This window comes from Micromys minutus (assembly GCF_963924665.1).
Source record: "Micromys minutus genome assembly, chromosome: 10".
NCBI classification, from domain to species: Eukaryota; Metazoa; Chordata; class Mammalia; order Rodentia; family Muridae; genus Micromys; species Micromys minutus.
Window position 1 is genome coordinate 8,075,123 of NC_137979.1, and position 25,150 is coordinate 8,100,272.

General features: G+C 48.7%; 1 protein-coding gene and 1 long non-coding RNA gene across 3 annotated transcripts in view; one reads left to right on the plus strand and one right to left on the minus strand.

Moving 5' to 3' along the window:
• Positions 1-9,233, plus strand: part of LOC308425741 — a 24,728-nt gene extending 15,495 nt beyond the window's left edge. The window contains exon 3 of the long non-coding RNA XR_013975172.1: positions 9,106-9,233. This is a non-coding gene — a long non-coding RNA (uncharacterized lncRNA). The remainder of the gene's footprint in view (positions 1-9,105) is intronic.
• ATOX1 (antioxidant 1 copper chaperone) lies at positions 7,452-21,956 on the minus strand. 2 transcript variants are annotated; one of them, XR_013975171.1, is made up of 5 exons: positions 21,863-21,956; positions 15,785-15,860; positions 11,687-11,855; positions 8,283-8,371; positions 7,452-7,595 (listed from the first exon to the last, which is right to left on the minus strand). XR_013975171.1 is itself a non-coding variant. In XM_080923229.1 (4 exons), exons 1-3 carry the CDS (start codon positions 21,866-21,868, stop codon positions 11,731-11,733), a joined length of 207 nt encoding a protein of 68 aa, XP_080779355.1. In that variant the 5' UTR covers positions 21,869-21,956; the 3' UTR covers positions 8,241-8,371; positions 11,687-11,730. The 2 variants fall into 2 exon arrangements, 1 of the variants encoding a protein (XP_080779355.1); XM_080923229.1 differs by lacking the exon at positions 7,452-7,595 and having other exon boundaries at positions 8,241-8,371.
• Between the last annotated feature and the right edge of the window lie 3,194 nt (positions 21,957-25,150).

The following is a 25,150-nucleotide window of genomic DNA, read 5'->3' on the forward strand; positions in this document are numbered from 1 at the left end:
GCAACTGTGGAGCTGACTGAGACCTGCCCAGTCTGGGGTGGGTTCCCAGGGACGAGCTGGCTGCGTCCCATTGCCTGGCATAGATGGACTTGGTGTACCAAGAGGCCGGGCCAGCTAGCAGCCACCCAGTGTGTGTCTGGACTTGTTTTTCCTGCCCTTTTCTGCTCCTTTTAGAGCCTGGCTGAATGGCCCCAGTCTCTCTGTCCTGCCCCAGCCTGGACTAGACCCCTCCATGGCTGGCCAGCTCCTCTCCCACCCTCCTGGATAAACAACCCTCTCCCAGCTGGGAACCACAGCAGGAAGCTGCTTTCTCCCTCCTGCACCCCAGGATGCCTCCCTCTCCCCTGTCTGGGCTGCCTTCCCAGGTCCTTGGCTGGGAACCTATGGTTAACTCATCCCTGGTCCACCTGAAGGAAAAGAGACTCCCCCGAAGTTTTGTTTTTAGCAGGAAAACCTTGTTTCCAAAACTAATGATTACCCAGAGTTTGCCAGTTTACAGAACAGATAAATACGGATGTTTACTGCAGATGGCCAAATATTGGAAAGAAAGTAAATTTCCATCTGTGGGGACCAGGTTAAATTAAATGATGGGGAAGTTACAGGACTGAATAGTATCCAGTCACCTAAAAGCCCAAGTCCTATCCCAACAATAACAGCAAATGTCCTGGGGGGAAGGAGATCTTCATCTTCTATGTGAACAATATTGGCTTCACAGGTCCACTTTTGAGCAAAGGTCAGGATGACTGTTCCTTCTGTTCAATCCAACCTCTTTTTAGTTAAACTCGGCAAGTGTTTACTCTGTATTTAAATGTGGTGACCAAAGATTCTGTCTTATTCCAAACTCGAAGGTCTCTTGGGATATAAAGGTTTGGGACATTAAATGTTAAGTCTGGGAAAATCCCAGGCACAGAGACAAGCGCCACCTTTAATAGAAGCCAAGACTTCATATTTTAATTTGACTTAATGTTGTTCCTTTGCTGCAGGGCCTCACTATGTATCCCAAGCAAGCCTGGAACTCACTAGGTAGGCCAGGCTGACCTTGAACTCACAGAGATCCACCAGGCTCTGCCTCTGTCTGCTGGGAATACCAGCCTGGCCTGACTCTGCTTTGGAGGGAACAGATAGAAAACTGTAACTCTCGGCCCATATTAACAAGCCAGTGTAGTCACAAGTATATGTCAACCAGTTGCATGTTTTTTTTTCTTGGGGGGGAGTGTATGTTTGTTTTTAAAGTTTATTTTTTAATTGTAATTACCTGTATGTGTGTAGGAATGTGCACACGTGTGCTGGGTGCCTGAGGTAGCCAGTGGTGTCAAATCCTTTGGCGTTGGAACTGCAGGTCACTGTAAGCCTTCCACCATGGATGCTGGAAACCAAACTCAGACCTTCTACAAGAGCTTTATATTCTTAGCTACTGAGCCATCTCTCCAGCTCCGTGTTCATTTATTTTAAGATGGGGCCGGGGGTGGGGGGAGATCTCCCTACATAGCCCAGGCTGACCTCGAACTCTTGATCCTCTGCTTTAGCCTCCTGGGTGCTGGGATTAAGGTGTGCACCACCGTGGTCACTTGTTTTTTGAGTCCTGGTCTCTCCCTGACACCAGTGCTCACTGACTGCGCTAGACTGGCTGGCTGGTGAGACAAATCATCTTCAATGCCATCCAGCCATTCAAAGGCTTGAAAGGACAAACCTAAATAAACTCTTGAAACAATTCATTTCAAGTAATGTAACTAGCCACCCCCACTCTGGGGAAGGGAACTCATTTCTCAGTCCCCCTTGAGTGAGACTGGGCAGGTGACATTATAAGAGGTGAGGATGGATGTGAAAAACTCGCCTTTAATCTCAGCACAAGAGAGGCAGAGGCAAATGAATTTCTGTGAGTTCAAGGCTAGCCTGGTCTACAGAGCACATTCCAGGACAGCCAGAGATACTCAGAGAAAACTTCTCTTTGGAAACAAACAAGCAAGCAAAAAGAAAGAAATAAAAGAGGAAAAGCAATCATTTTTACAGGGCAGGGTACCAGTGCAGTCAACCAATCATTTTTTCTTTTCCAGAGCTGAGGACCAAACTCAGGGCCTCGCACTTGCTAGGCAAACGCGCTGTACCACTGAGCTAAATCCCCAACCCCCAGTGCAGCCAGTCTTAGTGCCCTTAGGTAAAAAGGCCAGTGCCACGCCACGTGACACAGGCTCCTTCCTCTGAGACAATACGGTAGAGGGGAGTGTTTGACCTCTTTTGGCTCCAGTAGAACCCAGGGAGAACGTTAGTCATGTTAGTGGACAGCTTATAAAATACTTGGCCAGTGTTCTTCGAAAGTGGAAAATGGGAAGTAGGTAAACCAGCTGATATTGCAGCAAGCACAGTGGTGGTGAGGGCAGGCGGATTTGGAGATCAAGCCCAACCTGGGTTGCATAAGGAGACACTGCTTCAGAGCAAATGGAAGAACTTGAAAGGTGAGGCTCAGCTGGAAGAGAGCTTGCCCAGGGTGCCTGAAGCCCTGGGTTTCACCTCCGGGATAAACTGGGTATGGTGATGCGTGCCTACGATCCCAAACAATTCCAGGCGAGCCTGAGCTACGTGAGATCCTGTGTCAAACACCCCGACTGAAGCTGGAAGAGCAAGAAGGCAGACGGGGTAGTTTTCGGGGTTCAGTTCTGCTCTGCCCAGGTCCAGAAGGCCCGAGGCACCTGCTACCACAGGAGGTTTGATCTACAGCAATGATCGAAGAAGCTGAGGTGGCATTGGGAAAGTCTCAGTCCTACCGAGGGATGTGGCACTCTGAGGCTTCCTGGATGCTCATCCCCTAGTCCTCCTGCCTCTCCCTCCTGCCCTCCTTTGCCATCTTGGGCTTTCTGACCCTCTAATTACTGGGCATGCACAGGGACCACAGCTTCTGTTTCGGTAAAACGGAAGCCGTGTGTGGTTGCAAACAGTTGTCTCTGGAAGGACTATTTCAAAATGGAGCCTGGGCTGAGGGTAGAGGAGGAGCCAGGCTCAGAGTGGGGTGTCAGTGATCTTTGCACAGTGCAAAGATGGGGGGATGTGTTCTCAAGTGTGAGGCCCAGAAGCTGGTTCTGGTGGAGTACCTACCAGGCTGGAGACCGTGGGGTTATCTGCTTCCCCTGGAACCACAGTACCAGGCTAAGGCTGGACATCGACCCTCCACCACAGCCTGTTCTTGTGCATCCTTCATCCCTCTGGATTCAGAGCATCCTCACCCAGCCACATCAGGACCTTACAAGCTGGGGTAGAAGCAGTGTGACCCAGTCCCCCTCGGGTTCTCCAACCTTTTCTCAGCTTCCCTTATCAAAAAGGCATCCAGAAGGCTGGGCACAGTGGTACACAAGTGTAATTCTAGCTTATCCTCAGCTACAGAGTGAATTAGAGGCCAGCCTAGAGTATTTGAGATCCTGCCACAAACAGTGACACCGAGAAAGAGGATATTGCCCGGAGGCCCCTGGTAATTCAAGATTTTTTTTTATTTGGATATTGTCTCCCAGTATTCGTGGAAGACAGAAGCTGGAGAGGGTGGGAGAGAGGAGAGAAAGAAAGGGCTCTCCTTCTGGCACTCCGACTGGGAAGAGCTAGGCTAATGTCCCATGTGTCACAACTTACCAGCCCTAGGCACAAGGAAAGGAAGCTCTCCCTGAGCTATTCAGAGCAGGGTGTGTGCTCCAGGCCTTACTTCTGAGGGGTATCACACCAGCCAAGGTTGGGGGACCACTCAATAGAAACAAGGATACCTGACCACCCCCACAGTCCCCGTTTCTGACACCCTGCATCAATAACAGCCCCATGGAACCCTTTCAGGCAAGTTCTCCCTCCTACTTTACTCAAAGCAGGAAGTACAGGGCTGGGTGTAGCTCACTGGTAGAGACATCACTGCTCTGTGAGGAACAACGGATGGTTAATGGTGATGGGGGGGGTGAGGGGCTCTCTTCAGTGGTGTGGCCACTAGTAAGACACCCATGCTGGTTAAACAACCCTTACCTGTGCTACTGCTGCAAGCAACTTTAATGTACTCATATAGACACACACACTCACTCTCACACACATGCTACATACACACACACAGTCACACACACTCTCACACACATGCTACATATACACACTCACACAGTCACACACACTCTCACACACATGCTACATATACACACTCACACAGTCACACACACACACTCTCATACACATGCTACATATACATACTCATGCACTCACAGTCACACACACACACACACACACACACACACACACACACACTGATGATAAAGTTTAAAGTAGCAGATTAAAGAGAAATTTTGTTTATGTATGTAAACCAAGTGGACACAGGGCCACCAAAAACACAGAATTCTAAAAATAGCCCTGACGGACACTCCCAAGAAATAACAGACTCGGGCCGTGTAAGAGATAGGCACTAATTACAGGAGATGCCACAAAGAGGGTAGTGGCCTAAGTAGCTGACCTCTCTCACATGGCACAGGCACAGCCTTCCGGGCACCACCGTTCCCTTCTCAGTCTCCCTTAGCAGCTTTCCCCTTTTCAACCGGAAGACAACATTCCCCTTTGTAGAGCTGGCATGGTGAAGAATCATGGGTAACCACAGGAGCTACCCTGATGTCCCCAGGGTATAGCTAAGGAAACTGAGTTTCACAAAAGAAACCAGCACCTTTCACCGTGCTGCAGCTACCCAGTACTCAGGGGAAGAACACAAATGCTGCAGGCAGAACTCCAGGCCATAACACTAAGTCAGGGCTGGCTGCCTATAATCCCAGCACTGGATGGGGTTGACATGGAGGATGACACGGGAGGATGCTGAGTTGAGAGGCCAGCCTTGGCTCCGTAGTCAGATTCTTCCTTAAAAGACAAACAACCGAGCCTGGAGCGATGATGGTTCCAGGGGTAAGAATGCTTGCTGTACAAGCACGAGAGAGTAAGTTGGGATCCCGGCACCCACATAAAAGCCGGGTGGCTGTATGCATCTGTAACTTTAGTGCTGTGGCCGGTGCAGAGTAGTGCAAGCTTGCTGGATGCGACCTTGGTCTTGAATCGGTGAGAGACTCTGTCTCGAGGGAACCAAGCACAGGGTGACAGAGCAGGACACCTGCCATCCTCCTCTGGCCCCTTGTACTCACAGGCATCCATAGTCGTACAGAAGCCTCGTATGCACACACACACACACACACACACACACACACACACACACACACACACACACGAGCAGAGCTGGGGAAGCCGTCACGTGACGGAGTGCTTGCTTGTTTAGCATGTTCAAGGCCCCGGCTTGGTGGTTAAGATCAACACTCTCCAGTAGAGGTGCTCTTCTTACATGTTGTGAGTGCAGGCACCAGATTGGAAGCGGTCTGTTCTACATGACCTTATGCCCTTGGAAAAACTTTGTAGAAACATCAAGCACTGTGAAAATCTGGAAAATAGGCCGGGGTTAGATTGGCATGCACAGAGTTCTAGGTTCGATCCCCACCATTGCATAACCGGGCGTGGTGGCGCATGTTTGCAGTATTCGAATTTGGGAGGTGGAGGCAGGAGGTCCAGGAATTCAAGGCCTTGACTACTCGGTGTGCCTTGATCATGTCTCAAAAATGAAATAAACGGGGGCTGGAGAAATAGCTTAGTGGACTTGAATTCACTTCCTAGTACTCACTTCAGGTGGTTCACAACTGCCTGTAACTCCAACTTGATCCAATGCCACTGGCTTCCAAAGCAACCTGTTCTCATGGTACATCTGTAGATAGACAGACAGATTTGCTTCCAAGGAGGCCTGCACTCATAAGTCCAAGGAGTCATCCACAAACAGACATTACAGACACAGACACACACTTAAAAATAATTTTTTTTTTTTTTTTTTTGTGGGGACCAGGTTTCAAGATAGGATTTCTCTGTGTAGCCCTGGCTGTCCTGGAACCTACTCTGTAGACTAGGCTGGCCTTGGACTCAGAGATCTGCCTGTCTCTACCTTGTGGGTGCTGGGATTAAAGGTGTCAGCCACTATCACCTGGCTATAATATAAATAGCAGCAACTGCGGATATTTGAGACCATCCGAATTGTGACACCCTGTCAAAAAGAAGAAAAAAAGAAAATGCAACCGAATCAAACACTTGGGCTAGGAGTGAGGGATCGCTGGGGCTCATTGGCCAGCACTCTGGCTGGAGTCTGAGGTTTAGTAGGAGATCCTGTCTTAAATGGGGAGGAGGAGGAAGAGATGTAAAGACACCAGACATTAAGCTCGGGAAATGACTTTCTTTAGAGGTGAGCTGGTCCAGGCTGCTTACTCCATTAGAAATGCCTAAGGCTGGAGTTAGTGGTTCGTTCAGGGTTAGGGGATCCTCAGGGGACCAACTGCTGCCTCTTCTGTTCCGGGGTTCCTTGGAATCATTGCCTTCAGCTGAGGCCCTTAGAATTCCTACAGAAGGACCAAATCCAAAGAACACTGCCATCTAGTGGTCAAAAAAACCCACTAACTACCAGGAGACTCGGGAAGCCCTGTGCTCCTAAGGGACCACAAAGGCAGAATTGGCCCTAGACTTGTTTCCTTGGCAGTTGACTGGCAAGAGATCTTCTGCAGCTCAAGCTAGTCTCAAACTCGGTGCAGCTGAGGCTGGCCTTGAGCTCCAGAGGCTCTTGCCTTCGTAGCCAGAGGGGCTTGGTCACAGGCGTGTTTCCTCACATCTCACTAGCCCTTTCCTCAGAGTGAAATGGCTCAGTTCTGGCTCCCAGGTTCCCTGGAGTGAAGGATCTGTGGTCGGCCTTGAAGAAACTTCCACTGGGAGAGATGAGCTGCCCAGTCCCAGGCCCAGCAGGGTTGAGTGCCCGGTAAATGCCAGAGGATCACATTCAGTTCCCTTTACCTACCTTTACCACTGTCTGTAACCCCAGCTCTAATATCTAATATCCTCTTCTGGTCCCCCCCCCAGGCACCCAGACACACAGGGCACACACTTGCAGATACACATACTTACTTATGGTGGCACGTGCCACTAATGCAAGCCCTTGGGAGGGAGAAGCAGGTGCTTCTCCAGAGTTCCAGGATAACCAAAGCTACATAGCAACGCCCTGCCTCACAAAACCAGAGAACAATGGAGACTTTATAAACTTCCTGTGCACAGCTGACAGTTGCAGTCACCACGACCTTCTCCTGGCTTGGAAAAATGGAGCTCTGGTTTTCAGTGGAAGTGGGCAGAAAACTCCACATCATTTGCGAGGTGGGTCTAGCTTCCTCTTTCCAGCTCCTGGACTCCAGCCTAGGTCAAGAGGCAATGACTGTCTGGATCACCAGTTTCCCCCATGATCTAGTCAAGAAGGTCTGACATCTAAAATCTGTTCAAAAGCATCTCAGGCACCAAGCGTGTCCAGCATGGTCTTGGGACCCAACTGGGCCATCTTCATCATCTCTCTGGTTCCCAGCTTGGCAGCCATGTCACCTCACGCACATGGGTTTCTTTGAAAGTGACACAAGCCTTTAAAAAGTGGTGACGCACGCCTTTAATTCCAGCACTCAGGAGCAGATGCAGGAGGGTCTGAGCTTGAGGTCAGTCTGGTGTGACTGACAGATACAGAGCAAATTCCAGGACAGCCAGGGCTGCAAAGAGAAACCCTGTCTTAAAAAAAAAAAAAAAAAAAAAAAAAACAAGACACAAACAAACAAACAAAAAGCTACACAGACTAAACACTGCCTCCCTTCACCAAGCAGCTCTGTAAATGGGGGAAGAGACGACTTAGCAGTCCTCCATCTGTGAGATATCGGGATGTTAGTGAGTAGTGGGTGCTGGGGCATGATAGCTTTACTCCAAACAGTTCACACGCAACGGCTCATTCTGTCCGTGTAAGCATCACAGTCATTTGCTGAAGACCCGGTTACCTCTCAGGCCTTGAACACTTGAGAGATTAAGTAAACTAGCTGTGAGGTGCTGGAGCCCAAACCCTACCAGAGTAGCCTGTCTTCACAGTGGCTTCCCATTTTTCTAACTACTTCCAAGTCTCATCTTACATTCAGTTAGTTTTCACTTGGTAGCTTTTCAAATACAGAGTCTACGTAGTGAGAAGAAAGAAAATCGTTGATCTGGTCCAACAATTCCCATTGCAGAGAGGCCCAGAGAGGGCACTGGGCTGCTCAAGATCACACAGCAGAGGATGGGTGTGTGTGTGATGGGGAAGCCCTAGCAACATAGGCAAGCAACAGCAGCTTGTGGATGAGCAAGCGGTACCAAGAGCACACAACAGACACTTCAACAAAAATGCAGCTTGGCTTTATTGCAAGGACGCTCACAGGGAGCCAGTGGGGAAGGCCTGTCTGGGCAGGAATTCCATGGCTGAGCTGAGCAGTTGGTGTTCCAGATCAACAGCGAGAGCAACAGCCTAGGAGAAAGGGAAAATAAGACAGATCAGTGGCGCCACCTACTGTGAATGGGAAACACTGCATTTCAGTCTGTGGCAGACTGCTCATGGTAACTGGTGTCTGTAAGGGTGAAACTTTGTGTGATTAGAATCTACTACAAAGTAACCAGATGTGGAACTTTGGGTCTGGGTGAGGGGTAGGAGACGACTCCTACTCAGAGCTTATACATGTTTGGCACCTCCAAGACTAAAGAGTCATAGGACTGGCTTGTAACACCAACACTGGAGATAGAAACAGGAAGATTAGAAGTTCAAGGCCAGCCTGAGATACATGAAATTGTAGAATAATAATAATAATAATAATAATAATAATAATAATAATAATAATAATAATAATAATAACAATAATAACAATAATAACACAAAAATGCCAGGAGGTAGTAGGTAGTGGCATACTCCTTTAATCTCAGCACTTGGGAGGCAGAGGCAGGGGGAATCTGTGAGTTTCAGTACAGAGTGAGTTCTAGGACTGAAAAGAAACCCTGTCTCTAAAAACAACAAACCAACCTAACAAACCAGGCATGAAGAGGGTGAGGCACGCCTGATCCCAGCCTGGGGAGGCGGAGCTAGGAATGATCAGAAAACTCAAGTTCATTTACACTCAATCTTGACTTCAGGGTTAGCCTGGGCTACAAGAGCCCCTCCCTCAAACAAACAAGCAAACAAGTAAAGACACTGTACTGTTCCCTTTGTAGGGAGTATCCAGGCTCTCAGAGCAGCAGGAAGCAGACTGGCATCGTCAGAGGAAGTCGTGGGGGTAACCAGGAACCACAGCTTGATGGACACGTGAGGTATTTTTCTCAGATAAAGAAAATGTTTTGAGGTAGGTACAGGTGTGGCCGTGTCCCACCACGAATGCATACGTTACTTATGAATGGCTAACACGGCTAACTATATCATGTCGACTGCATTTTCACCTTGGTAACAAAAGCCGCAAGGAACAAAGCTTGAAGGGTCCCACTTGTCCATCAGCAGGCGCCACTTTAGTTACAGGGGCTCTTCCTCCCAGGGCTTCTCCTCCGAGACCATGCTTATCAAAGTCAACCTCAACCTTTCTTTCAAAGTTAAACAAACCCTTTTGTTTTGTTTAGTTTGTTTGAGACAGGGCTCTACTGTGTAGCCCTGGCTGGCCTTGAACTCAGAGATCCACCTGCCTCTGCCTCTAGGCTGAGATTGAAAGTGTGTGCCACCACCCAGCTAAATAAACATTTCATTAGAGTGGTGTTGGGATAGATTTATTCTCTCCTTCCATCTTTAGGTGGGTTCTGGAGGTCAAACTCAGGTCCCCGGGCTTGCACACAAACAAGGTCCCTGGACCTCGAATACAACCTTACCTGGACAGCTACCTGGGGGCTCACACCTGTAATCCCAGCATTTGAGGGGATAGGGCAGAGGGATTGTTGCCACTTCCAGATAGCTTGGCTTATACAGGGAGGCTCTATTTCAAAGATGATTTTTAAAAAATAAAGAAAACCTTTACAAGGGGGTCCAAAACACAGTAAGGTTGTTTGGAAGAGATGAAGACCAGCGCCTCACCCCCACCCCCACCCCCACCCAACAAAATCCAGGGATGCTGGACCATGCTGGATAATAGTAGGTCAGAAGCAGCGCCAAAGCTGTTGTAGAGGACAAACCTTAAGGAGGCCGCACAGGGACCAGAAAAGGCAGCAGAAGCAAAATGGAGGGGTTTGCCCCCTTCGTAGACTAAGTCACAGGCACATAAAACATGTCCAAAGCCACAGTCTGAACTAGAGCAGAGCTGAACCCCAGACTCCATGCTGGTTCATTCCTGGATATGGACCAAATCCAGGGCCAGAAAAATCAGGGGGAGCAATAACTTTTATTGACTTACTTATTTACATTTAGTGTGTGTTTTGAGTGTGTGTGTGCATGTGTTGAACTCGCATGTGTGGAGGGCAAAAGGACAACCTGAGGGATTAGGTTCTCTCCTTCCACATGGGTCCTTGAGACTGAATTTGGGTTGTTAGGCTTGGTAGCAGACACCCCTCACCTGCTGAACCATTTTTTCTGTCCTTATCATTTTTTTAATTTAGTTTTTGAACAAGGATCTCTCTGTGCAACCCAGGCTGGCCTTGACCTGCTGCTGCCTCTCCTCTCCCGCCTTAGCCTCCTATGATCTGGACATTCTTCGCTTTTTAATCTGCTGGAAGGTACCACAGAAGGTCTACACAGAGCCCATGGCTTAGGTTCCAAATGCTCACATTAAGGAGGAGGCTTGGGCTGGAGAGATGGCTTAGAGGTTAAGAGCGCTGACTGCTCTTCCAGAGGTCCTGAGTTCAATTCCCAGCAGCCACATGGTGGCTCACAACCACCTGTAATGGGATCTGATGTCAAAGGGGACTCCTTCTATCTAGCAGGAGTCAGCATGACTGTAACTGGCATTCACACGCTGGCACAGACTGCCTGGCTCATTCCCTCCTCTGCCACCCACCTGCATGGGACTCTGGTCAGGTCTCACGTTCCTTAGTTACAAAGAGGACAAACCACAAAAGTGACTGACTCGTGCATCAGACACACTGCAGAGGAGGCGAGGGTACTGGACACAGTGAGGACTGCTGGGTGGGCAGGCGACTGTCCTGTTTCCTGATGGGAGGGCACTGGCATTGGTCCACTTCCTGCCTCCCTGGGACCCGTAAGGTGGAAGGAAGACACTTAGATGGATCACTGACTCTGCACTGGGCTGGGCTGGAGCCACATCCGGCTCCAAGTGGAAGGAAAGGCAGGGTGAGCGGGGCACAGGCATCTACTGTGAAGGGACAGTCACTTCATCAAAGTAAGAGGCTCTCCATTCCAGAAGGATCACACACTCTAAACTTAAACCACGCTGACCAAGCAATGTGTCCCTCAAGTCCCACGGGACTCTGGGAACATAACACAGAGCTCTGTCTGCTCGAGACCCCTGAACTTCTCATTTGTACTGGACAACGATGACATGCTTGTGACCCTTCCAGAGTGGGGCAGTGGGCTGAACACATCAGGGTGCCCCCCTACCTCTCTTAAGAAGCCCAAGTTCAGTCTGAGCACCTTAAATCCAGGAACCCCAGTTGCAGTGTGCTCCAAAACTAGAGAGTGCCCACTCAGTGGTGAGAAGGTTTGGGGTTTTTCTATCACAGATGTCCTCTGGGTGAATTTAGGCAAAGATTCCAAACCCCAAAGAAATTATAATCTGAACCTCTTTCTGGGTTCAAGCCTTTTGGATGAGGGACCCCAGGAGAAGCAACAGGCTTGTGTGAAAATGGCTGGGACCTCACCCACCTGCCTGTTCTGTTTCTATCCGGAAGGACTCGCCCAGATCCTGGCTACTTGGGGCCGAGGTAGGAAACGGCCTTTCCTGTTTTGTTGAGGGTTGCCAGCAGGGTGTCTGAGCTGTGCTCCGACTCGATGCAGACCTTCTTGTTGGGCAAGTCGATGTTGAACTCCACTCCTGCAGGAAGAAGAAAACTGGGATTTAGGAGGGGGAAGCAGGACCCTCTACTCACTGGGGCAAAGAGGAGCAAATACAATGGGAGTTATTCCCGTGTAACACCAAGCTTCTCTCCTGGGGCCAGGGAGCAGCAAGCTCTTTCTGCGTTAGGTGCTGTGAGCATGGCAGGCTCTTCTCCAATGTGTAAGGAGTTTTGGTGATGGGGCTTGAATCCAAGGCCTTAAGTACCAGGCCAGCACTGCACTCCTAAGCTCTTTCTTCAGCCCCATGACTGAGTTTTCGTCTCCCTTTCTCCTTCCTCTCTTTCCCTCCCTCCTCCCATCCCTACTACCTCACTTTCCTATGCCCAAGCGAAACTCCCAATTTAGCAACACAGAGCTCTCCTTCCCTTTCTCTATTATCTTATTTAAAACATTTTAAAAATTATGTATTTGTCTGGGCCTGTGTGTAAGTATGCTCACATGAGTGGAGATGCCCCTGAAGGCCAGAGGTGTTAGGGTCTGGAGTTTGAAGTGGTTGTGAGCCGTCAGATGGGGGTGCTAGGTCCTCTACAAGAGAAGTACATGCTCTTAACCACTGAGGCAATTTCTGAGCCTCGGATTTATGAGTGCTTTTCTTGCATGTATATGTACCACATGTGTGCAGTGCCCATGGAGGTCAGAGGAGTGCATTGGCTCCCTTGGTTGTGAATCATAGGGTGCTGAGGATTGAATCCCGATTCTCAGTGTACTGATCGCTCCAATCCCTTCCTTTCAAAATTTTATTATATTTTAATGAGAACATAGGTGAGTCTGTGTTATGAGGTCTGAGTGAACAAGTGTGTGAAAAGAATCTGCATACAAGTGTGTGTATATGTGCGAGTGTATGTGTGAGTGAGTGGGAGGATGAGTGTGAGTAAGGGAGTGTATGTATGATGGTGAGTGTGTCAGTGAACATAAGGGAAAGTACATAGTGAGGTAAATGAGCATGTGTGAGAGATTGTGTGATGGTCAGTCGCCTCCCTTCCCACTGAGTGTCTAATGCTTGTGCTGTCTGTCTTTCTGTCTGTCTGTCAATGTGTCTCACATGTGTATTCTACTACTGAAACCCTGGCGCTCCCCAGCCTTTGTGTGTGTGAGTGTGCTACTGGTACCTAGGGCGTCAAACACGCCCAGCAAGCACCCTGTCACTGAGCTTCATCCCCAGGTTTCTTGATACTTCTTATTTTGAGGAGGTCTCCCTAAGTTACCCAGGGTAGCTTTGAATTTCACAAACCCACTCTGTAATCCAGGGAGGCCTGAGCTTGTGATTTTCCTGGCCCAGCTTCCCGCTCAGTGTGATGACAGGCCTGGTTTTTGTTTGTTTGGTTGGTTTGGGTGGTTTTTTTTTTTTGTCTTTGGTTTTTCAAGATGGGATTCTCTGTGTCACCTATCTTGGAACTCACTTTGTAGACCAGGCTGGCTGGTCTTGAACTCACAGGCATCCACCTGCCTCTGCCTCTACTCTAGAATGCTGGGATTAATGGCGAATGCCACCGCTGTCTAGTTGCCCCTTGCATTTTAACAGCTCTCCAGCCTGCCCAGGTGTTCTTACATCTGCTCACTGACCCCATCTTTCCGGGGACAGAGGATCGGGTCTGCCTGTCATTCTACAGCCAACGCAGCCAAGCCTGCCTGGTCATACCTGTGCAATGCTCCTGCACTGTAAACTGGAGCAGGGCTGTGGGGCAACAGCCTGGAGCATGTGGGATGTGAACCGCGTTTCTTGTCCAACCCCTACTCACACCAAAACCCCACAATGCCCTCCTCTAAAAGTGTGTTAATGAGAAGGCTGGGTGGCTGTGGTCAGGACTATTCCAGGCCTTGGCCTCCCCAGCTGTCCCAAAGGGGCTGGGGTTAGCCTCGATGTTCTTTCCTGCCTAAGCTCTTAGTCTGACTGTCTAGGCCCTAAGCACCTCAAAAACCCTTCGGCTGTCCTCAACAGGAGAGGCATAAGGGAGTGTCTTAGTTAACGTTTCTATTGCTGTGATAAAAACACTACGGCCAAAAACAACCTGGGGAGCGAAGGCTTTATTTTGCTTAAACGTTCACATCGCAGTCCATCATAAAAGGCAGGTCAGGGCTGGACCTCTCTGGAGGCAGGAGCTGACGCACAGGCCATGAAGCAATGCTGCTCACTGGCTTGCTCCTCGTGGCTTACTCACCTTGCTTTCTTATAGCACCCAGAACTGCAAGGACAGGGTGGCACCACCCACACTGAACTGGACCCTCCCACGTCAATCACCGATGAAGAAAAATCCACCACATGCTTGCTCACAGGCCAATCTGGTGGTGACATTTTCTCAGCCGAGATTCTCTCTGCTGATATAAATGACTGTAGCTTGTATCACATGGACATAAAACTAGTCGGTGCAGCGAGAAACTTATCAAAGGTAAAGATCCCTCAGCACCAGCAGGGCCATTCAGCACATGATACAGGGCATGGCTACAGTCTCTGAATCTACATAACAAAAAAAAAAGTTCCAGTTTCGAACTTCTTTTTTTTTTTTTTTTTTAAATTATTTATTATATGTGAGTACACTGTAGCTGTCTTCAGACACACCAGAAGAGGGCATCGGATCCCATTACAGATGGTTGTGAGCCACCATGTGGTTGCTGGGATTTGGACTCAGAACCTCTAGAAGAGCAGTCAGTGCTCTTAACCTCTGAGCCATCTCTCCAACCCTAGTTTCGAACTTCTAAGAGGGGGCTAGAAATTGAATCCTTTGGAAGAGCAGTCAGTGTTCCTAACCACTGAGCCGTCTCTTCAGCATTCCCCCATTTCATTTCTGAAGTGCCTCGGGCACATGCTGACATTCTCAGATCTTATCTGAGGAGGGAAGCCTGTAGCCTTGTGGGAAGTCAGCAGCCTGGATCTGTCCAGTGTCCCAGGTTCTTGTGAACAGTGTAGCTGGGCATGGTGGGGATCCGGGCCTACAGTTCCAGAACTCAGGCAACTGAGGCAGGAGGACCAGTCAAAGTTTGAAGCCTATCCTGGGCGACCCATGGTAAGTTCCAGGCTAGCCAGTACTACAATGGGAAACCCTGCTTTAAAAAAAAAAAAAGATCTTCCATTTCACAGGGCTCAGAAGCAAGTCCCTGACTCACTGTCACTGTGAGATTTGGGCAAGGCACTTCCCCTTGGGCACTGGTGTCATCTGTCCTGTTACCTTGGAAAGTCCCACTCTGTGGACTGACAATGTGGGAGCTGTCTCACCCCTCAGTGGTACTGCTAGTACCCTAGTGGATAACTGCCCTAGGTGTTGTTATCCATATGTTGTAGAAGTAGGGTCTCACTCTGTAGTCTAGGCTGGCCTCCAATGGCAATGCCTTGTTTGTCTCTGCCTCGCAGGAGCTGGGCTTACAGCTATGGGTGGCCACACCCAGTACCGTGGGCTGGATCTACAATGTTATACATGCTATGCAAGCACTATTGATGAGCTACACCCGAGCCTCTTCGCTCTTTTTTAGCTTGAGACAAGGCCTCCCTAAATCGCCTAGGCTAGCCTTGAACCTGAATCAACAGGATGGAGTTGTATATGGTGCTATGGTGGCACACGTTTATAGTTCCGGCATTTGGGAGGCAGAGGCAGATTACTGTAAGTTTATATGGTACATCCAGTCTATATGGTACATTCTAGGACAACCAAGGCTCTGTCTGAAAAACAAGAACAAGCTAGGTGGGAGGGGTGGGGCAAGATGGCAGTTGAATGAGAGAAAAGTGAGGTGGCTGCAGCGGGGTCCAAAGGCATCCCCATGTGAGCCTAGTGCACACAGGCCCCTCTCAGTTCAGTTTCACTGTTCGTCCCAGCTGAGCTGCAGCTGCAGCAGACCCTTCTAGGCCCCGAGCATCTGAAACAAGGCTCCTGGGTAACAGTCTCCCCAGCCCGTCTCCCGTGGAGAGCCGCTCACCTCCCAGCTTGTTGAGGACACGGGAGACGGCTTCGGCACAGCCCTCGCAGGTCATGTCCACGGAGAACTCGTGCTTCTACAAGAAAGAGGGGTTATGAGCGAAGGCCCTGGAGGGGCTGTCCCAGGGGCTACTCGGGAGCAGACAGGGAGCAGAAATAGTAGGCACATCTCCCTGGAAGCCTGTCTGTGAGTCTAATCTAGTCAACAGGTAAGGGGAGGGGGATGCAGGGCTTCCACATATAGGCTGTACCAACAGAGACGATCTCCATGTCTCTTACGAGGTCTGGATCGCCTGCAGGGATGTGCGAGAGGCTCTTTTCCAGTTCTCCCTCGAGGTTACTGCTTTGTGAGCTGTAGACTTTGCCTCAGGACCTGGAGCCCTAGCAACGAGTGGCAGGCCACACACTCTTATCAGATCTGGGACCTGATTTTTCACTAGAACATTTTTTTTTCAAACCTTGGAGTCACCAGGGACTCTTCACGGGCTGCAGGTCGGCTCAGCAGCCTGAACAGGGACATAGGTCATGTCAGTAGGCAGGTGACTCAGATATGTGGCCACTGCTGCTCTGATCCAAGCACTCCGTGCTCAAGGGAGTCCCGAGAAGGGGAGGGACTTTCGGGCTCCTTGCACTACAGGCAGATAGGAAGGGATTTCAGGTTCCTAGGTTCTCCAACCTCCAAGAAATCACAAGTCAAGACAGGCAAGTGCCTTGGAGACCAAGCTTCTGTTCAATTCAGTGCTGCACCCAGAATACTGGGAACAGTATGGGGCACAGAGGAGGTACCAAACCCATGTGAGTCAATGGTCAATATCACTGCTAGCCAACTTCTGGGTCTTTCACTGTTCTCAGGGAGAGTCTGTGCCAATCCTCCCTTCCTTCACAATCTGGAAATCAGAGCATCTGGGCTCCAACACTTACAAATTGTATGCCCTAAGTAACTTAACTCACAGTTCCTTCCCCAGGCTGAAGAATGGGACAAACATGGAATATGACATATGGCAGCCAGCCTCCACCATGACTTCTACCTTCTCTGCCTCCTGGTGTTTATGCCCACAAGAGTTCATTCCACGACACTGCAGGGTAAGCTTGTGAGTATTCAACATACGGCCCTTGAGCAATATCTCCCGGCTGGTCGCAGTGCTGGCTTCTGCCCTGCTCCCTTCTGAGGTCACGCTAGAGCACTAGTTCTCAACCTTCCTAATGTTGTGACCCTTTAATACAGTTCCTCATATTGTAGTGACACCCAACCGTAAGTTTTTTTTGTTGTTGTTGCTACTTCATAACTGTGGTTTTGCTACCATTATGAATCTTAATGTCAATACCTGATGTGCACGATGGTATTGCAACCACCAAAGGGGGTGCAACCCACAAGCTGAGAACTGCTGCTCTAGCAGAAGCCAGTTTCCATGTAAAAGGACACTTTTGTATACATCCAGAGAGGCCTACCTGGTGAGAAACAAGAGTCTCCAAGGACTGGCCCAGCCTGGGCAAGCCTCTGGCCTGCACTGTTCTCTTAGGTCCTGAGCCAAGGCTATTCACTCTGCTCAGGCACCCCCAGGTCCTGGCTCTAGGTTTGGGGATAAGTATTAAAGAACAATGGGGCTGGAGAGATGGCTCAGAGGTTAAGAGCACCGACTGTTCTTCCAGAGGTCCTGAGTTCAATTCCCAGCAACCACATGGTGGCTCACAGCCATCTGTAATGGGATCTGATGCTATCTGAAGACAGCTACAGTGTGTTCGTATACATAAAATAAATAAACAAATCTTTTAAAGAACAATGAACAGTTAATATGTTAATAAGATTAGATCATGGGACTAGGTGCTACTTACTAGATGAAAATTATTGGATTCTCATAATTATTTTCTCCCATTTCTCTCTTCCTTTGGAAAAACAAGGTCTCCACCCTGAGAATGTAATTCAGTGGTACATTGCTAACCTCGCATGTACAAAGCCCTGGGTTTACTTGCTAGTACTGAGACAGCCAAGTATAACAAAAGGCTTAGGCTATACACAGCTGTCTCTTGACAATGAACCTAGCAACCTGTTAGCTACCAAAGACTGATACCTCCCCCTGCAATAAACACACTTGCTTTAAGCACTGGAAATAAGTTACTCCCCTTAGCTATCCCTGCCTTCCCCATACCACTCAAACATCCCAAACCACAATCTGGGGACTCCTGGGAATGGGTGGATCAAGCCTAGACTGGAGTTTAAGCACAAGGAGGCAAACTGTCCTCAAAGTGAAACTTTAGGGAGAACTCCCTATTTACCATCTTATATGCCTATTCATAACTGGGTATGCAAACCATTAAAACCAGAAAAGGAAAGGGACATGCACAAAAGACAAAGGCTTACATAATCTAAGCCCATCAGTCAAAATAAAGGAGTAGCCAAATTATACCCTGGGCAACCAAACTCCTTCTTCTCTTGAACCCCATAAAAGGAAGCCCCAAACAATAAATAGGACCCTTGAGTACCCTCACTCCGATTTATATATTGTTTTGTTTTAAATAGTTTCTGTGATACTTTGTAGTTATTTTAGCTCTTTGAACAAGAAGCCAGGAGCATAGAAACACCCAGGCCCAAGACCCCAACCACCAGTAATATTACTGCAATAACAAAACAACAACAACAACATGAAATAAAATGACACATAGCAAGAATAAAACGATGGCTCTCTCCCTGGTGCTTGAGCTTTGTTGCTGCTTCTTTGAGAACAGGGTCTCATTATGGAGCCCAGACTAGCCTGGAACTCACTATACTGTCCACACTGGGCCTCACCCTCTATCTTCCTGCCTCAGAAACCCAAGTACTGTATAAGCAGATACACAACAACATACCCAAATTCAATGCCCACCTTCCCCATGAAGTTCATCCAAATATTTCTAGGACAGGCTGAGTGAGCTTGAGCACTTGGGAGCAGAAATGTCCCTGATTATGTAATATTGACATCACATAATGAGGTGTCTTGGGGATGGGACGGGTCTAAACATGAATCATATTTATGCACACAGACTAAAGGTAATTTCATGTAATGCTGTTAATGAACCATGTTTGGGCACCATGTGGCATCAGGCCCCTGGCTAGTCTGAAATTCCCTATGTGGTCACAAACTCACAGAGATCTGTCTGCCTCTGCCACTTGACTACTAGAATTAATTAATACGTTAATCCAAGCACTTGGGAGACAGAGGCAGGATTAAAGTCATGCACCACCATATCCAGCATACTTTAAAATGTTTTAATGCATATATTCGTGTGTGCCTTCATGAGTTTATGCATACCAGAGATGTGCAGGACTGCACAGAACTCAAAGGAGACTAGAGCATCTCCCGGGACTGGAGTTAAAGGGAACAATAAGCTGCTATGTGATGGTAGGAATATAGGCTTGGGTCCTCTGCAACTCCTTTTTGAAAATTAGGAATCAGCAGTTAAGAACACATACTGTTCTTGCAAAGGACCCAAGTTTGGATCCCAGCACCCCCATTAGCATCACCAGCCTGTTAACTATAACTCCAGAAGGATCTGATGCCTTCTTACGGACTCCACAGGCACCTACACTCATATGCACGTACCCACACACAGACACAGGTATATACATAAAATTAAAAACAAAAAGCTGGGTGGTGCAGGTGCACGTCTTTAATCCATGCAGACTGGAGGCAGAGGCAGGCAGAGCTCCAAGTCTGAGGCCCAGTCTAGTCTACAGAGAGAGTTCCAGGATACACAGGAAAAAAAAAAAAAAAAAAAAAACCCTGTCTAAGAAACAAAACAAAAAATTAAATAGGGCTAGAGAGATGGCTCAGTCATTAAGACTGCTTGTACTTTTTCCAGAAGACCTGAGTTTCCAAAACCATGTTGACTGTTACAGTGTTACCACTGTAACTCCAACTCTAAGAGAATCTGAAGCCCTCTTCTGGTCTTTGCACACAAGTGGCATACACACACACATTTAAAAAAACAAACAAATAAACAAAAACATAAAAGCTAGTAAGAAGTAAATTACAGTTATTTACTTATTTGCTCGTGGGAGTGTGTGCCATGGTCTACGTGAGGATGTCAGGGGCCATTAGGCTTGGCAGCAAAGATGACCCACCCTCAACCCTCATGGCCCCTTTCTGCAGTATTTTTCTAGCTCACAAAGAGAAGCATTCATTTCTTTCTTCTCAGGATTCACTATGGTGGTGAGGTCATAGATGCAAAGGTCCTAGGGAGAGAGACATCAGACCTTGATGATGGAAAGAGTGGAATGGAGGGGGAGGAGGAGGGAGAGGAGGAGGAGAAGGAGGAGGACAACGATGCCGCTGTTCCTCTAGAGGACATTGAGTCTTTAAACACTGGTGTCTAGATTTCTCTGATGGCTGGACCTTCTAAACACCTTGTTACACTGTCTCCTTTAATTGCTACAATGATTCCACAAGCCAGGAAACTCTTATTCTTCCTTCTGAGAGAAGAGAAAGCTGAAGTTCTGCAGTTAAGTCCTGACCCCGGGAGACACAGCTCATGAGTAGCCGGGCGTAGGTTGGAGAGAGGACGCAAAACTTGAACTTTTAACTAGTGAGGTTCATGTTAAAATGGGATAGAGGCCTGCCTACCGAATTCTACTCCACTTGACCTACATCAACATTCCTTCAGGACAGGTGGGTCACTGGCTGTGGTACGCGTTTGATGATATAATTCTAGTTAATACCAGCCTTAGTCCTAAAAGGTCTGTTTTCAGTCCCCATTTTCCAGATGAAGAGATAAAGGCTCAGAGAGGCAGAACTTGCCTGAGGCTGCCCAGACTTTCAGGTTTCTGGGTTAAGCTTTGGTCTGCAAACCATCTTGGGTAAGACTTACTTCCCTGACTAGACTGGAAGGAGCCCTTGAGCAATATCTCCCTGCATGTAGCAGTTGGTCTTGATAAAGTGCCCTGTTTGTCTCCTACTAAATTCTGTATCCCCAGAGGCAGACACAGAACAGAGAGGCCCCCAAGCTGGTTTTGTTCTTTATTTTTCCTTCACTGCTGCCCCCTGGCAGCCTCCTCTCTGGAATTCTAGGGACACCAGGGAGTCTCTCACATGGTAGCACAGACTAATTTGACTGGTAGAATGGACTTTATCAAGTTTTTTTTTTTTTTTTTTTCGTCTGTGCTTTGTCCAGGCAGGGTCTGAAAACAAAGGGCAGGAACCACAAGAATGGCACCTGAGAGGTTTAAGGATTTGTACCAGGAAGAAGCCTCAGGTTCATTCCCAGAAGATAAGCTGCTGAAGCACAGAATACTCCTGGGAGACCTCTGGGTTGAGACACTGGGAGGAAAAGGCTCCCCACTCCAAAACTCTAGCCAGCATCTCAGGAACTCTACTGAGATTAGAGCTTGCCCCCAAACAAGTACAACTGGTTTTGCCCAGCACTTCCCAGGTGGTCTGGCTTCATCTTGGATCCTACCTAGCTAGCTCGCAACAATAAACGCTTTCCCAAAACCACTGGGGTTTTTCTTTTCTTCTTGTGTAATGTGTCAAGGCCTTCATTTAACTAAGCAATGAGGCTAGAAGCCGTAATGCAAAAGTGTGGGGTGAATTCAAAGGCAAGATAAGCGCTGCTCTCGGCTCCTCAAGCTCTGCTCTGGGCTTAGGGAACTCCTGGTTGGGAAGAAAGAAAGTACCCTGTCGACTTAGTGTCATCCAGGGCCGACGTGGAAGCAGGGCAGAGTGGGCAGGAGAGGTGAACACAGACATGCTTCTCTGGAAACCCGCCAGCCAGCACAGCTACAGGGGCATGCACGTGGAAAGGACATGTACCAGTATCCCTATGTGGGTTCTCTGCCCTACCTTCCTGCCTCAGTTTCCCCACAAATGCAGAAAAGGATGGGGCTGCCTCTCGCAGACTCTCTAGAGCGATCCGGAGGCCTGTGTTCTGCATCACACTGCTCTCTGCAGCTTTCCCGAGGGTCGCGAAGCTGGAGGACCGGTGCGGAAGGTAAACTGAGAAACGACTGTAGCTCTGGCCACGGCCTACGCCCTAACAGCAGCGTCTGGCACGGAAACTATGTATCCGGCCGGAGACAGAGATTCCCGCGGGCCGAACGGCCACTTACCGGCATGACTGACGCGGCACAGAGAGCAGCGGTGGCGACGACTGGAACGCCTCTCCCGGACACCGAAGCGGCGCTTCCGGAGAGCGCTCCTGGAAGCCCCGCCCTCAGGCCGACCCAGCCTTCGGCTAGGCCCCGCCCCTGGGCTGGGCTCCACTTAGTCCCCGCCCTTTCCGGGCCCAGCATCAGCAAGGCCCCGCCCTTTGAGGAAAAAATCTGCTAAAGTCCGGTTCCTTCCGGCCTAGTTTCAACCAGGCTCCTCCCTTGAGCTCCACTTGGTTACCGCCCCTTTCTAACATGAATATTTCATTAAGTCCCGCCTCTCTTTTGAACTAGGTCACGCCCCCTCCGGGCGGGGACCTGCGAGACTCATTTTGAAGCCTGTCGGAGGATGATACTTTGTGGAGCCCAGACCTGTGCCTTCTACTGGGCCGTTTCTGAAACAGGGCTAGAGAATGCAAAGCCAAAGCTCCTGGGAATGAGGGATCTGGCATTTTCCTAAAGGGACCATCTCTCTTGCTTATCACTCAGTCCCTAAACTAGAGTGGCCTGACTTAGGGCAGCAGGCCTGTTGACCCAGTTACTAGAGTGGCTGAGGCAGGTTTCTGGGTTCAAGGCTTACCACAGCTGCAAAGTTCAAGGCCATCCTGGACTTCTTGAGACCCTTTCCTGAAAAACGTATTTTAAAAATGTAAGGTACAGAGTAAATCAGTACACAACTGTAATTCCAGTTCTTGAAAAGTTGAGGCAGAGCTGGGCCAGGTGGTGGTCCATGTCTTCAATCCCAGCCCTCTGGAGGCAGAGACAGGTGGATCTCTGAGTTCAAAGCCAGCCTGGTCTACAGTGCAAGTTCCAGGACAACCAGGGCTATAAAAAACAAAACCAAAAACCCAACCTTGTCTCAAAACAAAACAAAACCAAAGCTAAGGGAGAAGGATCCAGAGGGCCCAGAGTTCGAGGTGGCTGTGACTAATTTCAGCACTCAGGAGGGAGCATTACCCCCACAGAATATCCCCCACACATTTGCCTGTAGGCTGATTGGATGAAACCAATTCTTCAGTTACGGCCCCTTTCCAAGATGTCTGTAGCTTGTGTCCAAGGTTGTAAAAATCTAACCACTCTCATCCTAAGAAAAGACAAAACTAAAAACCTGTGAGAATTGTTCTTCCCACCCAACTATGGCAGCCCCAGTCAACCAAGACTTCATGAGTAACTGACCGGCCTGTAGAAGATGGGCTTCCTCAACAGTGCCAGAAGGACCAACAGATCAGATTTCTCTCCTCCACCAGCCATTTGTCCTTCAGCTGAAGGCTAAGAGAAGATCTCTAAACTAAGTGGGCAGTCTGTCCTCCCTTGTGTCAGGATGGGTTCAGTCAGAAACCATACTATAATTTGAACATGGAAGTTATAAGAAGTTGGCTTACACAGAAAAGCCTAAGAATCTGAGACTAGCTGTCCCGCGCAACCGTCTCGCCTGCAAGAATGACGCGGCACACGAAATAGGATTCTTCTGCGGTAAACTTTAATGCTCTCGAGAGGCAAAACATAAGCTTGCAACTCGTGACGAAGAAGACCCCGAACTATCTAGCCCGTCCCCTTATAAAGGGATCAGTCCTTGCCTTGGACGTGGAGCCCTCTGATTGGTTGAAACTCATCAGGCCCTATGACGCCACGGGAGAGGCAGAGCTCAAGGAGTGGCAAGTTACCCAGCACGTGCGCACATGGCTTGTTTACTGCTAACTCCAGCCGGATGTCAGCGCCATCTTGTAATGGAGAATGTGCAGGCGGCGCCCCACAACTAGCTGGATGCAGGGGTTGGGTGTGGGGGAGACACAAGAATCTATGAATAACCCCTCCCTCTATACTCTGGAGGCTGAGGCAGGGGAGTCATGAACTGGAGGTTATGAATAAAATACACTAAAATAAAATAAACGTAAGAACATAATAGGCTAGGCATGGTAGTGAACATTATTAATCTCATCACTTAGAATCGGAAGCAGGGGGAGTGGCTGAAAGTTCAAGGCCAGTCTGGATTATATAATACCACGTCCCAAGCACTAGCAACCCTTCACCCCAATCCAAAAGTGTGATGGATGTAAGAAGATTCAACATCTGGAAGGTTAAGATTCAACATCTGGTTAAGACATGGGTGTCCAAGAAATGGGTCCCTCTCTCTGTACTCCTCCCAAACGGAGCTCCACATCTCATTGGAAAGGGTAGCTGTGGCCGGCTGAACATGCCAGGGGCTGGCTGGGAGGCTCCTGGGGAAACATTTGTATCCTTCACAAAGGGAACTGATGCCCTTCTGTCTCTTTGCCCCAACTCCACATAACTGCTAGAGAACAAGGACCTCGGTCTAGCTGTCCATGACAGAGATGTCACAGAGGCTGAAGCCAGAGCCAATGGGACAGTATTGAGCAGCGACGGCCCCAGACTTATTCTGGGGGAAGGGAAACCATCTTCATTTCTCCTCCTGTGACTGGTCAGACTTCCTTTACTTGCCCCTGACATGCCTGACTGAGAGTCCTCACCTGACAGACATACAACTTGCTTCTGGCCTTAATGCAGTCAGTGTTATGATAACAACACACAAGGTTATTCACTTATTCATTCAATCAATCAATCTATCTATCTATCTATCTATCTATCTATCTATCTATCTATCTACCTACATCTGCATAGCCCTGGTTGTCCTGGAACTCAGTCTTTAGACTAGCCTGCCCTGGGACTCAGAGATCTACCTGTCTCTGCCCCCTGAGTACTGGGACTAAAGGCATGTACCACCACCGCCACCTTTAAGCTTTTAATTTTAAATTTAAGAAACAATTTTTTAAAATTAAATATTATCCTTAGTTATTTTGTGTGTCTGAGTTCGCACACTTGCATGCCATGGCATGTGTCTAGAGGTCAGAGGGCAGCTTGTATGAGAGGCTTCTCGTGTTGTGAGTGTCTAGAATTAAACTTCAGTCATTAGACTGTGGGAAGAGCCTTACTGTCCTGGTTTACTTTACTATTTTTCTTTTCTTTCACTTAATTAGTTAATTAATTTTTGAGACAAGGTCTTACTATGTACCCTCAAGATGGGCTCAAACTCCTAATCCCAGGCCCAGAGTGAAGACACACGCCTTCAGTCTCATTGTTGCGGAGGCAGATCTCTATGAATTCAACACCAGTGTGGTCTACATACCAAGTTCCAAGCCGGCCAAGGTTACATGGTGAGATTTTGCCCCAAAACAACAGCAAAAAGATCTTTTTATTATGGGCCCAGGCGATGGAAACAACCTGAGTTTC